Here is a 12,075-nt window from a genome sequence, read left to right as displayed (position 1 = left end):
AGTGGATGCCTTGCTCTGAAGTCCATGTTGGTTCAGGCAGCGTGACTGTGGCTTGATTTGTTGTTTACTAAACTTGAAAAATTTCTGCAGGTTTCAGCTTTTGTGGGGTGATATAACTGGGAGGGGTTTTTTTTCTATATTATAACTACCGTCTCCTTGATATTTCACTACCTGTCATCTTCTCTGAGTTCTTCTGACTCTCCAGTGATGTTGTTTATGAAGTAGAAAAAGCAGATTACCTTTAGTGAAGACTGGTAACATTAGAATATTCTTCCATTTCATGTTTACCAGTATTAAATTGTGGCATGCTTGTAGCAGCGACTGCTACTTGTATTGCCTTACAGTTCCTTGTGTTTGAAGGAGACAGTTGGAGCGTGTGAAGGTGTTTCAGCCAGCTTCCACGTCCCTGGCTTTGGCTGGGGAGTGGAGCTGTGCAAGTTGCAGGGGACCCTGCTGAAATGATGAGAAAAGAGTTGGAGCAAAACCTTGTCTCTGTCAAAATCAATTGAACTCCCATTAGTCTGAGTCCAGATTCCATCTACAAACATAAATAAGGTATTTCTCTTTTTAGGCAGTCTACAGAAATGTTTCTGTCCTTTTGCATTTGTTTTCATGTTTCTTGGTAATGATTGTGTAATTGGGATACATCTGTAATGTGAGATGTGTAATAGGTTAAGTAGCATAAATGACTGTTGGAAAGAGGAAAGAAACACAGAACTGGGGAACTATCAGTGCTTTAAAACTTTTGCTGCTTTTAGTAGTTTGATTTAACCATTTAGTAGTTAGACTTGCTCTTGTGATAAGTTACAGTGATGGGTGTTTGGTGCTTTTTCTCCTTTTTCTCGTTTAGCTCTTGTGCCTATTTTCTTGCTGTCACTAAAAGACATAAAAATCATTCAGTACATTGGCAATGGCTTCTCAGTTGGCCAGAGGCTCTGTGGTGCCCCTGAAGCCTTAATGATGTTGTGTACAGCACTGAAATACTCTGTTAGATTTTAATCCGACAAGAAACGTAGACCGTTAGCATTTTGTTAAAGCTGACAGCAAATGCTCAGTGTATATTCCATCAAACCCCTGAATTTAAGCCTCTTCAAGTACTGAAAAAACCTCTGTTATCTAAGGGAATGGTTTATTATTGATTATACTTCTATCAGTGTGTTTACCAGGTTTTTTTTGTTACCTGAAGGAAGAATAACAGTGCTTTTTAGGCACTTGCACTTGTATTCCTCTAGATCAGTGATGCTTTTGGAAGGAATGTTGTGGTGTGGTTTTGTTTGTTTGTGGTTTTGTTTGGTTGGTTTTTTGGGGGGGTGGGAGTGGGGTGAGATGAGTAGTAGGAGTGAGTATTTGCAGACAGTATAGATTTTCCAAATGGGGTTCTCACAGTGACTGAACTTTCCAGTTCTCCTGTGATTTGATTGGTATTTCAACAGAACTTTTAATATTTTCAGATTTTTACAGATGTTTCTGGGTAACTGTGATGATAACTCTGTAGTGTACCTAACAGACAGCAGTATGTCCCAACTCCCAAACTGGAGGTGAGTTGAGGATTCTGGAGCTGCTGGAGAGGAAAATTCTGTAAGCTCTTTTTTTTCTTCTGAGAAGGGGTAAGAGAAGTTTGTGGTAATACCTCAGATATAAAACCTTCTTGACTGTTGGCCAGTGCCCTGAGAACTGTGACAGGTAGCTCCCAGGTAAAAGGGTGCAGTAAGTGGAATCAGGCACATGCCCAAGGGCTGAGACTGTAGTGCCCACAGCCAGCTGTGGCTACTGGCACAGGGGGTAGCATCTCACACTGTGGTGCTCCTGCCTGTGGGAAGAGCAGGGGGTCAGGGGCCTGCCTGGCCCCTGATTCATTATGTTGTTTGCTGCTTTAAGAATAAGTGCTTTCACTGTCCTTACTCCTGAAATTCTTGTGGTCCTTTAATTGCTTCCTGGAGACATTTACTCTCACTCACTGGTTTCTATTACTGATTTCTTATCATTTGACTAATACTTGTCACTTCAGACTTTAAAAATAAAGGCCAAACCTGAGGAACTAGGTGTAAATTGCAACACTGTTAATAGAAGAAATGGGACACACTTCTTAAACAAAAGGTGTATTGAGAGATCCAGTAATGCCCTGTTTTCATGGGAACATGCATTCAGACCATCTCAGCTGAGCTTTCTTAACTCTAAAGGCGTTAAGAGGAGATGCATGTTGCTGTGTAGAATCCCTCTCTTCCTCTAAAAGTTGATGGCCTTTCAGTGTGAAATATCACATAATGTTTATTTTTATGCCTTTTGAATGTTTTGTGGAGACTGTTTAGTTTCTCTTCATAATTTTTAATGGGAAGTCTTTGAGTTGTGGCTGAAAAATCTTGTTGGCAGCCTGACCGTTCGTTGTTGACTCTTATCTTTTTTCAGTTCTGCATCTATAAAAATCTGGAAGGGAGTGTATTTGGAGAAACTATGAAGCAATGTATCTTTCTGGAAAGGGGAGATAAACTTGCAATTATTCTCAGCTATTATTTGTCATGTGAAAATGTTACATGCTAATGGCTGCAGATGGTTTACGCACTATGTATGTGCTGAAAGCCCTCATTGGGAGCTCTGGTTCTCTGTGATACATTATGCTAGAACAGAAAAGGGTTTTTTCTGCCTGCAGCTATGTATTACCCTTTTTTGCTTTTGCTAACACAGACCTTGTTAATATGCATCTGGCAATGGTTAAAATTTTCTCTATCAGTGACTTCACATTTATATATCTAGATAAGGGATTCTCCTCAGTTGAAAAAGGTAAGGACTTCAGGTGTCTTTGGAAAGCATTACATTTAGAAAGGCAGATGTGAAGAAGGCAGAGTTAAGGTTGTGGTCTAATACTTCTGTGCTCTTGTGAAAGTTCAGAATCAACTTTTATGTTAAAATGTCTTTGTGTGCATGGACATATTGTACCTCAGCACGTGTGTGTAGACACAACGATTGCTTCATATTGTAGAATAGTAAAATAACCCTATATTGTGGCACTGCATTTGGTTTTATTCTTTGAAAACAGTACAGACATCTGTAAAGCGTTACTTAGAATTACAGTTTATTCAGTAAGAATGATAAAGGGTTGCATTTGGTACAAATTATTCTGATAAAATAATGCAAAGCGAAGAATCATAGACTCATTAAGGCTGGAAAAGACCATCAAGTCCCACTGTCACCCAACGCTACCATGGCCATTAAACTATGTCCCCAAGTGCCACATCTGCATGTTTTTTTAATACCTCCAGACATGGTGACTCCACCTCCTCCCTAAAGAAGGAAATATGAGAGGGTAGAGCAGAAGTTGGCGTTCAGTGCTTCCCATCTAAGGTGAGCAATCAGAAAAAGATTTCCATGGACTGATTTGCTCTTAGCATTCATCAGATTCCACTCAAATGTAGCCAACAAACCTACATGCACAGATGCATAACTATGAGCCAACAAACCTACATGCACAGATGCAGTTAGATAACTATGACTATTGCATCTTATTCTTCAGTGATGCTCTATTTTTGTTTTACCAGCAGGCACCTCCTGTTGATAACCTGAAAGTTGTGAGAAGCTGTGGAAGGCTCTGTGCAAATCCCAGACTGCAAATACTTTTACTGTGTGTTCTTCTAGATGCTGACACCTGAGTGTGGTCAGAAAAGCTGTGGTTTTCTTTTACCTGCTTTTTCAGGCCTTTGTGGAAGCACCCGTGGTGTCCACCAGTACTTTATTTTGTGGTATAAAATGGGTGTGTTGTTTCTGACAAGGTGGCTATAACACTAGGAAGGTGACTTGGCTTGGTAGTCAACTGTCTGGCTAAAACTAGTTGTGAGAGGTGTATATGGCCAGCTACAACTGCTTGAATGTTTATGTACTTTAGGGGGTAAAAAACAGTTTTGAAGAATAAGCCTTTATTGGTTTGGCAGAATGATTTTATCAGAGCAGTATAGAAGAGGTGGAGTAATGGGATGAGATGCAATAATGTCACTGCTGAGGAATAGCCCAGCTGGTACAATTTTCCCTCTTATTATGTATTTCAGTCCAAGAGATTTTGCAGTTTCATTTGAGGCAACAACAGTAACAGTTTATGCGGGGAGCCAGCACTTACCTCCTCATTCTTTCTCCACAGGTGCCTGGCACACTGAACCTGTTGATCTGTGTAGAATTTGTGCTGTGATCTATTTATTGAGGATGTGAAGCAACATCGAGTCTGAGGCTGGAATTACTGACAGACTGGAGGAAATCTTAGTACTTGTAATGCACGTGGACATGCTGAATTAAAAGTAATTCTAGCTTCTTTTCCCCTTTCCTCCCTTTCCCTCACTCAGCTATCTCAGGGTTCATAGAGATTTCAATGGTTCCTGTGCCTGTAAGTTTGGAACAGAAGTGACCAAAAATGGGGGACCAGCAATTGTATAAAACTAACCATACTGCCAACAGCAATGAGAACTTGTTCTACCCACAACACCAAATGAACTCCCTTCCATCCCTAAATCACAGCTATGGGACGTCTGTTATGGACGCTCCCCAGGTTTCCCCTCTCTCTCCTCAGTTTCCCCAAGATTCAAGAGACAGTATAGCATTACCTGTAGGTTCAAAGAGCCTTGGGGCAGTGGATACATCTAGACAAACCAGCTGGACACATTCTGGCTCAGGAAACCATGTCCCACTGAGGAACAACCTGAACAATCAAAGCTCAATGTGGAGCCCGCTTGGGCAGGGCGAGTCCCACGACGGATACCAATATCCTTACTCTCAATCCAGTGAAAATCGATCGCAAAAAATTACCAGTGGGGTCCTGCATAAACTGGACTCCTTTACACAAGTATTTGCTAATCAAAATCTGAGAATTCAAGTCAACAACATGGCTCAGGTTCTGCACACGGAGCCTTCAGTGGCGGATAACTCCAGCGACAGCGCACTCAGGCAGCTGCTGTCCCAGAAGCCAGCGGTTGAGCAACAGCCTGTAACTTCCAGCCTGCAAAGATACCAACCCCTGCCACAGCAGGCACACCAGAATTTTGCAAGCACACAGCAAAAGCAACAGATGCAAGTCATGCAGCACCAACAGCTGTACTACGACTACCAGCAGCATTTATCCCAAATGCAGATGCATTCTGCCTTTCAGCCAGGACAGACGCATGTCCAACAGCTGCCATCCCAGCAGCTCTTGCCACAGCAGATGCAGCACTTGCAGCAGAGTCAGTACTACCCTCAGGCACAGCAGGGACACCAGCGGCTCTCGATGCAGGAGCTCCAGCAGCAGGCAACTCGGCAGCAGCAGCAGCGGCAGTGCCCCGTGCAAATCACTCAATATTACCAAGCGCAGCCTGTTATGCAGCAGTTACAGCAGCAGCAACAGATGCAGTTGTCCATTCCTCCCTATCACAGGGAACCTGATCCAAAGGCGATGCATGAACCACACCAGTACTCTCAGGATCCGAGTCATCCTGTGCCGCTTATCCAGCTGGGAGCCGTGCCTCAGTATTGCTACCAAGATCCCCACGAACAGTACAGGCACTTGTACCCGCAGGGTTTACTGCAGCAGCAGCAAGAGCAGCAGAAGCAGTTCCCCAGTGAGAGCAGGGCGCCGTCGATGAACTCCCACATTGGCCTCACTCCGCCAGAGACCGCGGAGGATCCCACACGCCCGGAGCTTAACTCTGGAGCTCATCGACCTCCTCTGCCGCCCTCGGGAGTTCACGCGAACAACAAAAGCTCCCAGCAAGACTCTCCCAGCACCCCGTGGCCTCAGGTAGGTAATACTTCACATCTGTGATCAGCCAGACTTGCTTTGCAGTAGAGTGGCAAGGTGTGGAGGTGAAGCGGCTGCAGGAGAGGCGGGAGGTCAGGGTGTGAGCGGCGGGTGTCCCTGGGATGTTGTGGGGAGCTGTGGCAGCACACCTCCCCTGTCTGCAGCACCAGGCTGGCTCCAGGCCAGGCTGGCAGCAACACAGAACCACTGCTGCTGTGGGGCTGCTGCTTCCCTTGTGGGAGACATTAACAAGTGCTGCCTCGGTTTCTGGGCAGTGACAACAAAAAGTGCTCTGGGTAATTTTTCAACGCCTGAGGGCTCAGTTGTTCAGGAAGAGCTGGTCAGCTCCCTGTTTCCAAAAGTAATGCTTCTGGGTCAGAGCGAAGGCTTCAAACAGTGGTGGGTGTAAGAAAATGTGCGCTTGCCACGCTCGCAGAGGCACTCTCAACTCAAGAGGCTTTGAATAGTAGTAAAAGCATATGTAAAATACAAACACAGTGCTGTGTGGACCTTCATTTATGCATTAATAATGCCTAAAAAATATTTCTCTTTTTCCCCCACTCTTTTTTCCCTTTCTTTTGATAGCAGGCACAACTGTCAGATGGCAGACTGCAGCCCCTGTCCCCAGAACAAAGGTATTAAAAGATTTTTTTTTTTCCTTCCCTTTTGAAATTAAATGTGAAAAATACAGAGGAGAGCTGCAGTTTAGAGGGAGGGGAATACATTCTGGGTAGGTAATAGTTGTTGCTCTTCTAGAAACATCTTTAGTTTTGTACTTTGTGGATTTAAGTCTGTGTGATTTCCACTGTCCCCTGCCCCCAGCAATAAAATCAAATAAATGCTGTATCTTTCCAAAGAAGACAGAAGGAATAAAAGGAAACCAAAGGAAAAAAAGCAAGGGAGCAGTTTGCTCTCACTGGTGCATTTTGGAGAAGGGATGATGTGTGGTTTGGATTTGTATCTTTAGCAGCAGGGATCTTCTGTTTTTCTTAAGGTCTCATCTGTGAAGGGCTCAGGTGTCCACCAACACAACTGTTTACCATAGGTAGGGGCGTTGTGTCCAAGAACATGTTAACTGCTGTTGTAACTATGGAAGTATAGGTCTGTCATGATCCCATGCATTCTCAGACTTTTCCACACTGAGGGCCACAGTTTGATGAGCATGTGCTTCTCAAAACTTTTTCTCCCTCTCTTGGGAGCAGCAGATCCAGGTTATCGCCCACGTGTTCCACACCACTCACCCTGTTCTTACTTGTGGCTTTATAACCATCTAGCTGTAAAATTTTATTGACTTCCGTAACTAAAGCTTCTTCTGCAACACAGGGAACGTGCCGAACTAATGTCTCTTCTTCTGTTCCATGCTAAAAAAACCCTGAAATTAACAATAGTGGCCAGAACAGAGAAACACTTCCTGAAAGAGCTGATGCGAAGAACAAGCTAATGTGTTCAGTATGCTTGAAGGAGTTCAAGAGTTTGCCTGCTCTAAATGGTCACATGAGGTCACACGGAGGAGTAAGAGCATCTCCTAACTTCAAACAGGTAGCAGTCTGTTTTACTTCAGTATTTGGCTCTCTCCTTTCCATGCTGATGTTTGCTTGCTTTGCTACGCTTTGCTTTGCTGTCAAAACTTGTTCTTCTCAGCCCTGTTTTATGTCATACCCTAAGTTTGAAATGCACATAATTCTCCTAGTTTGTAGGCCAGAAGTCATGCAGTAAAGTCAGAGGCAGTGGTGGACGACAGAACAGTGTTTGTCCCTCTCTTTCACTGCATGTTACAGAAACACCCTACAAAGTCATGTCAGGAGCATCTAAGTTATTTTTTCCCCGCATGGTTGTTTATTATATTAGAAATATCAGGAACATCAAGTCTTCCTTATTTTCATTTGGACTACTTGGATGACTAAGGGATGTTTATTGGAAGCCTTCCCAGGCTTTAATTGAAGGAGCAAGATTGTTGAATCCTTGACAGCTTTCTTCCCAAGTGTTTTAGTTCTTTAGGTATCAACAAACACCAAACCAAAAATGTGGGTTTGAATTGTTCTGTGTAAAAATAACTTGCTCAGTCAGTCTCTTTGTCCTGATATTATAGAAGTTCTGTCCTGACGGAGAATACCGTAGGAAAGCAAAGAGCTACTAGTTACACCATCTGTCTGTTTTTAGGTGGGTGATGGAGAATTCTGTCTTTACAGTGATAAAAAGAGCATGTGTTTATCTCCCCTCCTGCAAGTTATCTTGTAAAGATGCTTAACGTGGTTGTTTATCACTGAGGCTGAATCCTATATAGGAGCCATAAGTCATCTGCCAACTTCGTTGAAGGCAAATAAAGAGTCCCAGAGGCGACACTGTTGTGTTCAGTAACCCTGGCCCTGACTTCTTGTCAGCCACGGGGCCTGTGTTGTGTAGCCCTCCCTCCCTCGGGCTGAAAGCCTTTAATTGTCTGCACAGGATGAAGGAGAGAAACCACCACAGCAGCCGCTGCCTAAAGAGGTGGATAGCCTCGCGCCCATCGTCATGCCAGTGTCTGTCCCTGTAAAGCTTCTGTCACCTGAGCCCAGCACGCAGCCCTCTGCCAGCACTGCCACAGTCAAAGACAAGCCTGCCAGCTCTGTGTCAGATGATGAGATGCCCGTTCTCGTGAAGATGACTTACTCTCCACCGTGCAGTCCCAAAGTGGCCAACCCCTGCTCATCCTCTGTGAGTGCTGCGTTTCTTGCCACTAACTGTGCTGTGCTTGTAAAATCCCTTTGCTTATAGTGCTACTACTTTCTAAAATTATCTGTGTTTTAGAATATTTTCCAGAATCTTAATGATGCCTAATAAACAAAAAAGGCCTGTAGCATCATATCCTTTCTTCCTCAGATATTTGAAAATACTGATTTTCCCTTTGCTGGGGAATCAAGACCACAGCTGAAAATAAATCACTTGAAATTGGAAAGTGATATTCTTTTATCCCACTAGAACAAAGGGATTTATTATCTTTTTACTGTTATCTGTTGGGTTTTTTTTTCCCTTTTCAGGCTGCTTTGTTTTTATGTTATTGCTTTAATTCAGCAGTTTTATTTCTTCCTGTTTTTTAAACTTGGATGTATGGGCTTCTCATTTCAGCCAAAGATAGGAGGGCACTGGCTCTAAGCCAGCGTGAATGTTCCTGACTCAGTTTTGCAATGAAGTGATTTTTCTTTCTCCCTGTACACATCAGATCTCAGGGTTAATCACTGGGAATTCTGATATAGGAAACGTAACTATGCTCAGTGCTTTTGTTTCATTCATAAAACTGAAGCTGTCAGGCAGCGCAAGGAATTGATGCTGCCTGATCTTTGAGATCCATGCTTGCAGACTTTAACAGATAAAAGATAACTGAGGAGTATGTGTACCATATGATATTACCTGTATAATGCAGAGAAATACTCTCATGGGTTGTTTTTTTCCCTTCTTGTGAGGCTTATGGGGAAACGAGGGGACAGGCATATACCATCGTGAGTGATTCCATATAATATTCATGTATTTATTGCTCCCCTCCTGTCCGCTCACCTAGACACTAATTTTAGGTACATGTAAAACCATTTACCCTCTTCCTTTCAGACAGAGATTTTACACATAAACTTCCACTTTACCAGGAGAGGCAGCATTTTGCAATACTTAGCTGGCAACTCAGCAGTACAATTTTTCTCTTCTATTTCTATTTTCTGGAGAGAAAAGGGACAGTCTTCTCTGAATCCCTGAGCTCTTGAGTGGGAGGTCTTCTCTAGAGACATCAGAGTAGGTGGCTTGGGCTTGTGTATTTCTGCAACGTATGTAAAGTGACGGTGGTTCAGTCTGCCAGTGTTTGGCTAAACATGCATTCATTCACTCAAAATTGTGCTTACAGTCTTTGTTATTGCTCAAGCAAACTAAACTCAGGCAGTTTCCTCTCTGGATCCTGTCTTTTATGTAAGCAGTAGCATTGGAAATATTTGGAGGTTAGAAGATTACAGAAGATGAGGGAACTGTACAAGAGATTGTGCCATGGGAGACTTTTCTTATAGCAAAGAACTGGAGCTGTGTTGTATTTATTTATGTTGTGCTCTGAGTTGTCCAGAAAAGCTCCCACAAAGCTCATGGAATTGGTAAAACCAAACAGCAGAAGGAAACTGAATGTTCAGTAAGGCTACAGGTGGTGAGCTGAAGCTGGTCGTCAAGCAAGGTCGATCAGAATCTTACCAAGATGCAGCAGCAGGGCCCACAAGGATGCATTCAGCCTTGGATAGTGGGAAGCAGTTCCTGGAGCTTCAGAAAAGTATTGGGGTGATTCTGTATTGGGAGCCCATGGACATAATGATCTTCTTTAATATTCAGTCTGATATGTTTTTGAAAATAGTCTTGGCATAAGCACACTGAGGTGAAGGTATGTTCTAGGATGAGGCAAGGCAGGAGTTGGAGGTGTATAGGCTTTCCAAGGTGTTGTCTTGGTTGGGTTAGTTTGCTTTACACTAGGGAGAAAGAAGTACCAGCTCTCTCTCACATTTAAGGAGCAGAACATCAGCCCTTAATCAGAGGCTGGGACCTGGGGACTTTTAGGGTTTGTTTTGTTGGTTTTTATTTTTGTTCAGCATCATGATGGACTCTGTATGTAGTTACAGGTAACCTTCACCCTTCCACTGTCCTGAACGTGTATTATCAACAAATTTCTCTGTAAAGCTGCATGGTTTGTTTGTTTGTTTTATTTCTTTTCCCCTGCAAAAGGAAAACTTTCAAAACCTGATTTTTTTTTTTTTTTTTTTGAAAGAAAAATTATCAGCAGCTGTTGGGGAGGATACAGCCCTGATCTAACAGGGGGGACAGGACCTCTGTAATCAAAAACATTTCCACAAGCTGGAACATATTAACATAAGGGATAAAGGGTGACAGTGCTAATGCTCCTTTAACATGATTTTTATTGGGTGAATGTGATTCTTAAGAACCACCCATGGTGTAAAGATGTATGTTGTCTAAACATACGTTGTAGCATTTTACTTTATGTAGTAGTAGAATTTACTGGATGATGCAGACATTCTGGAGTAAACCTATCTGGCAAGGCTTTTCTTCTGCTTTCCAAGTTTATCCTAAAGATGATCTACTATCTGAACACGTGAAAGCAGCATAGTTAATACTGTGTTCATCTGCCACCTTCAGTGTGCTCTTAAAGGACAACCTGAGAACCTGTTTCTTCCCACCTCAGACACCTTCCCTGCCCCTCCCATGGAAAACCAGATTGTAGATTTGCACATTTCTGTGCCTTCTGCTTCTCTGGAATATAGGGGTTTATTGTTAAGTTATTTTTAACATTCAAATTCTAGAGTTCTAGACATGTTATGGTGTGTGGATTTCCCAAATGGCCATTTACTATCCTTTTTCCTCCAAGGAAAGCAGAGAGTTAAGTCCAAGATTTGTTGCAGCTGGACTGTACTCAAGCTGATGGGAATGTAGTGATAAGAGACAAAGAATTTTAATTTATTACATTTTTCTTCCTTTCCTGCTGCTGAGTACTGCAGTAATTTCACTAAGCTCATGTGTCCTTCCTAGACACAAAAAAAAAAAGTATTGGATGACATCTGATATAAAGCTTCTAAAACTGTGACTGGATAATGAAGTAACTCCCAACGGCCTGTGTGTGTGCAGTGTAAACAGCAGTGCCATGGGTGTTTAGGTGGGAGCTGAAGAAGGGTGAGGGAGTCCCATGGCCTGGAGAGCTGTTCCTTGCACCTTCTTGGTCTGTCTCTGTGGCTCAGCCCTACCTTGACCCAGAGGGCTTCTGTGGGAGGGGAGGGTAACTTGACCTGGGTTTTATCAATCAATTTTCAATTTTCAATTTACACTATCTGGAACTACAATTTTATCAATATGTAGTTCCAGATAGTGTACTGACCAGGCTTGTTATGGTGGTACCTGAGTAACTGCCTGGTGGTAGGTACAGCTTTTCTGTGGCTGTTGCCCTAAGCTGTAGGGTCTGTCTGCAAACCCCATGTAAACATACCTACATGCTGAAGTGATGCGTGTTTTCATTCAGGAAATCAGCAGAAAGATTCCAAGCGCTGTAAAATTGGAAGAAAACTTCAAGCCCTTGCAGGACAAGAAGAAGTATCGGCACAGACCCGAACCTCTCTTCATCCCTCCCCCTTCCTTCAACTTCAGCCTGTCCCACTCGGGCGCCACCCTGTACCAGAGCCAGCTGCGCTCCCCCCGCGTCCTGGGGGACCACCTGCTGGACCGCACGCAGGAGCCGCCCCCCTACACCCCGCCGCCCATGCTGAGCCCCGTGCGGCAGGGCTCGGGGCTCTTCAGCAGCGTCCTCGGCCTGTCCCACG

General features: G+C 43.6%; 1 protein-coding gene across 1 annotated transcript; it reads left to right on the top strand.

Moving 5' to 3' along the window:
* Nucleotides 1-4,393: 4,393 nt before the first annotated feature.
* Nucleotides 4,394-12,063, top strand: LOC103774599 (transcriptional-regulating factor 1-like; the record flags this gene model as incomplete). The annotated part of the gene is made up of 5 exons (XM_008942010.1): nt 4,394-5,752; nt 6,341-6,387; nt 7,141-7,291; nt 8,198-8,446; nt 11,778-12,063. Coding segments are annotated over exons 1-5 (2,092 nt in total), but the record flags the coding sequence as incomplete, so codon positions are not given.
* Nucleotides 12,064-12,075: the final 12 nt, after the last annotated feature.

The sequence above is a fragment of the Merops nubicus genome, unplaced genomic scaffold, assembly GCF_000691845.1.
Source record: "Merops nubicus isolate BGI_N331 unplaced genomic scaffold, ASM69184v1 scaffold46066, whole genome shotgun sequence".
Lineage (NCBI taxonomy): Eukaryota > Metazoa > Chordata > Aves > Coraciiformes > Meropidae > Merops > Merops nubicus.
The sequence above is the reverse complement of the archived record's forward strand: the minus strand, read 5'-3'. Positions and strand labels throughout refer to the sequence as shown.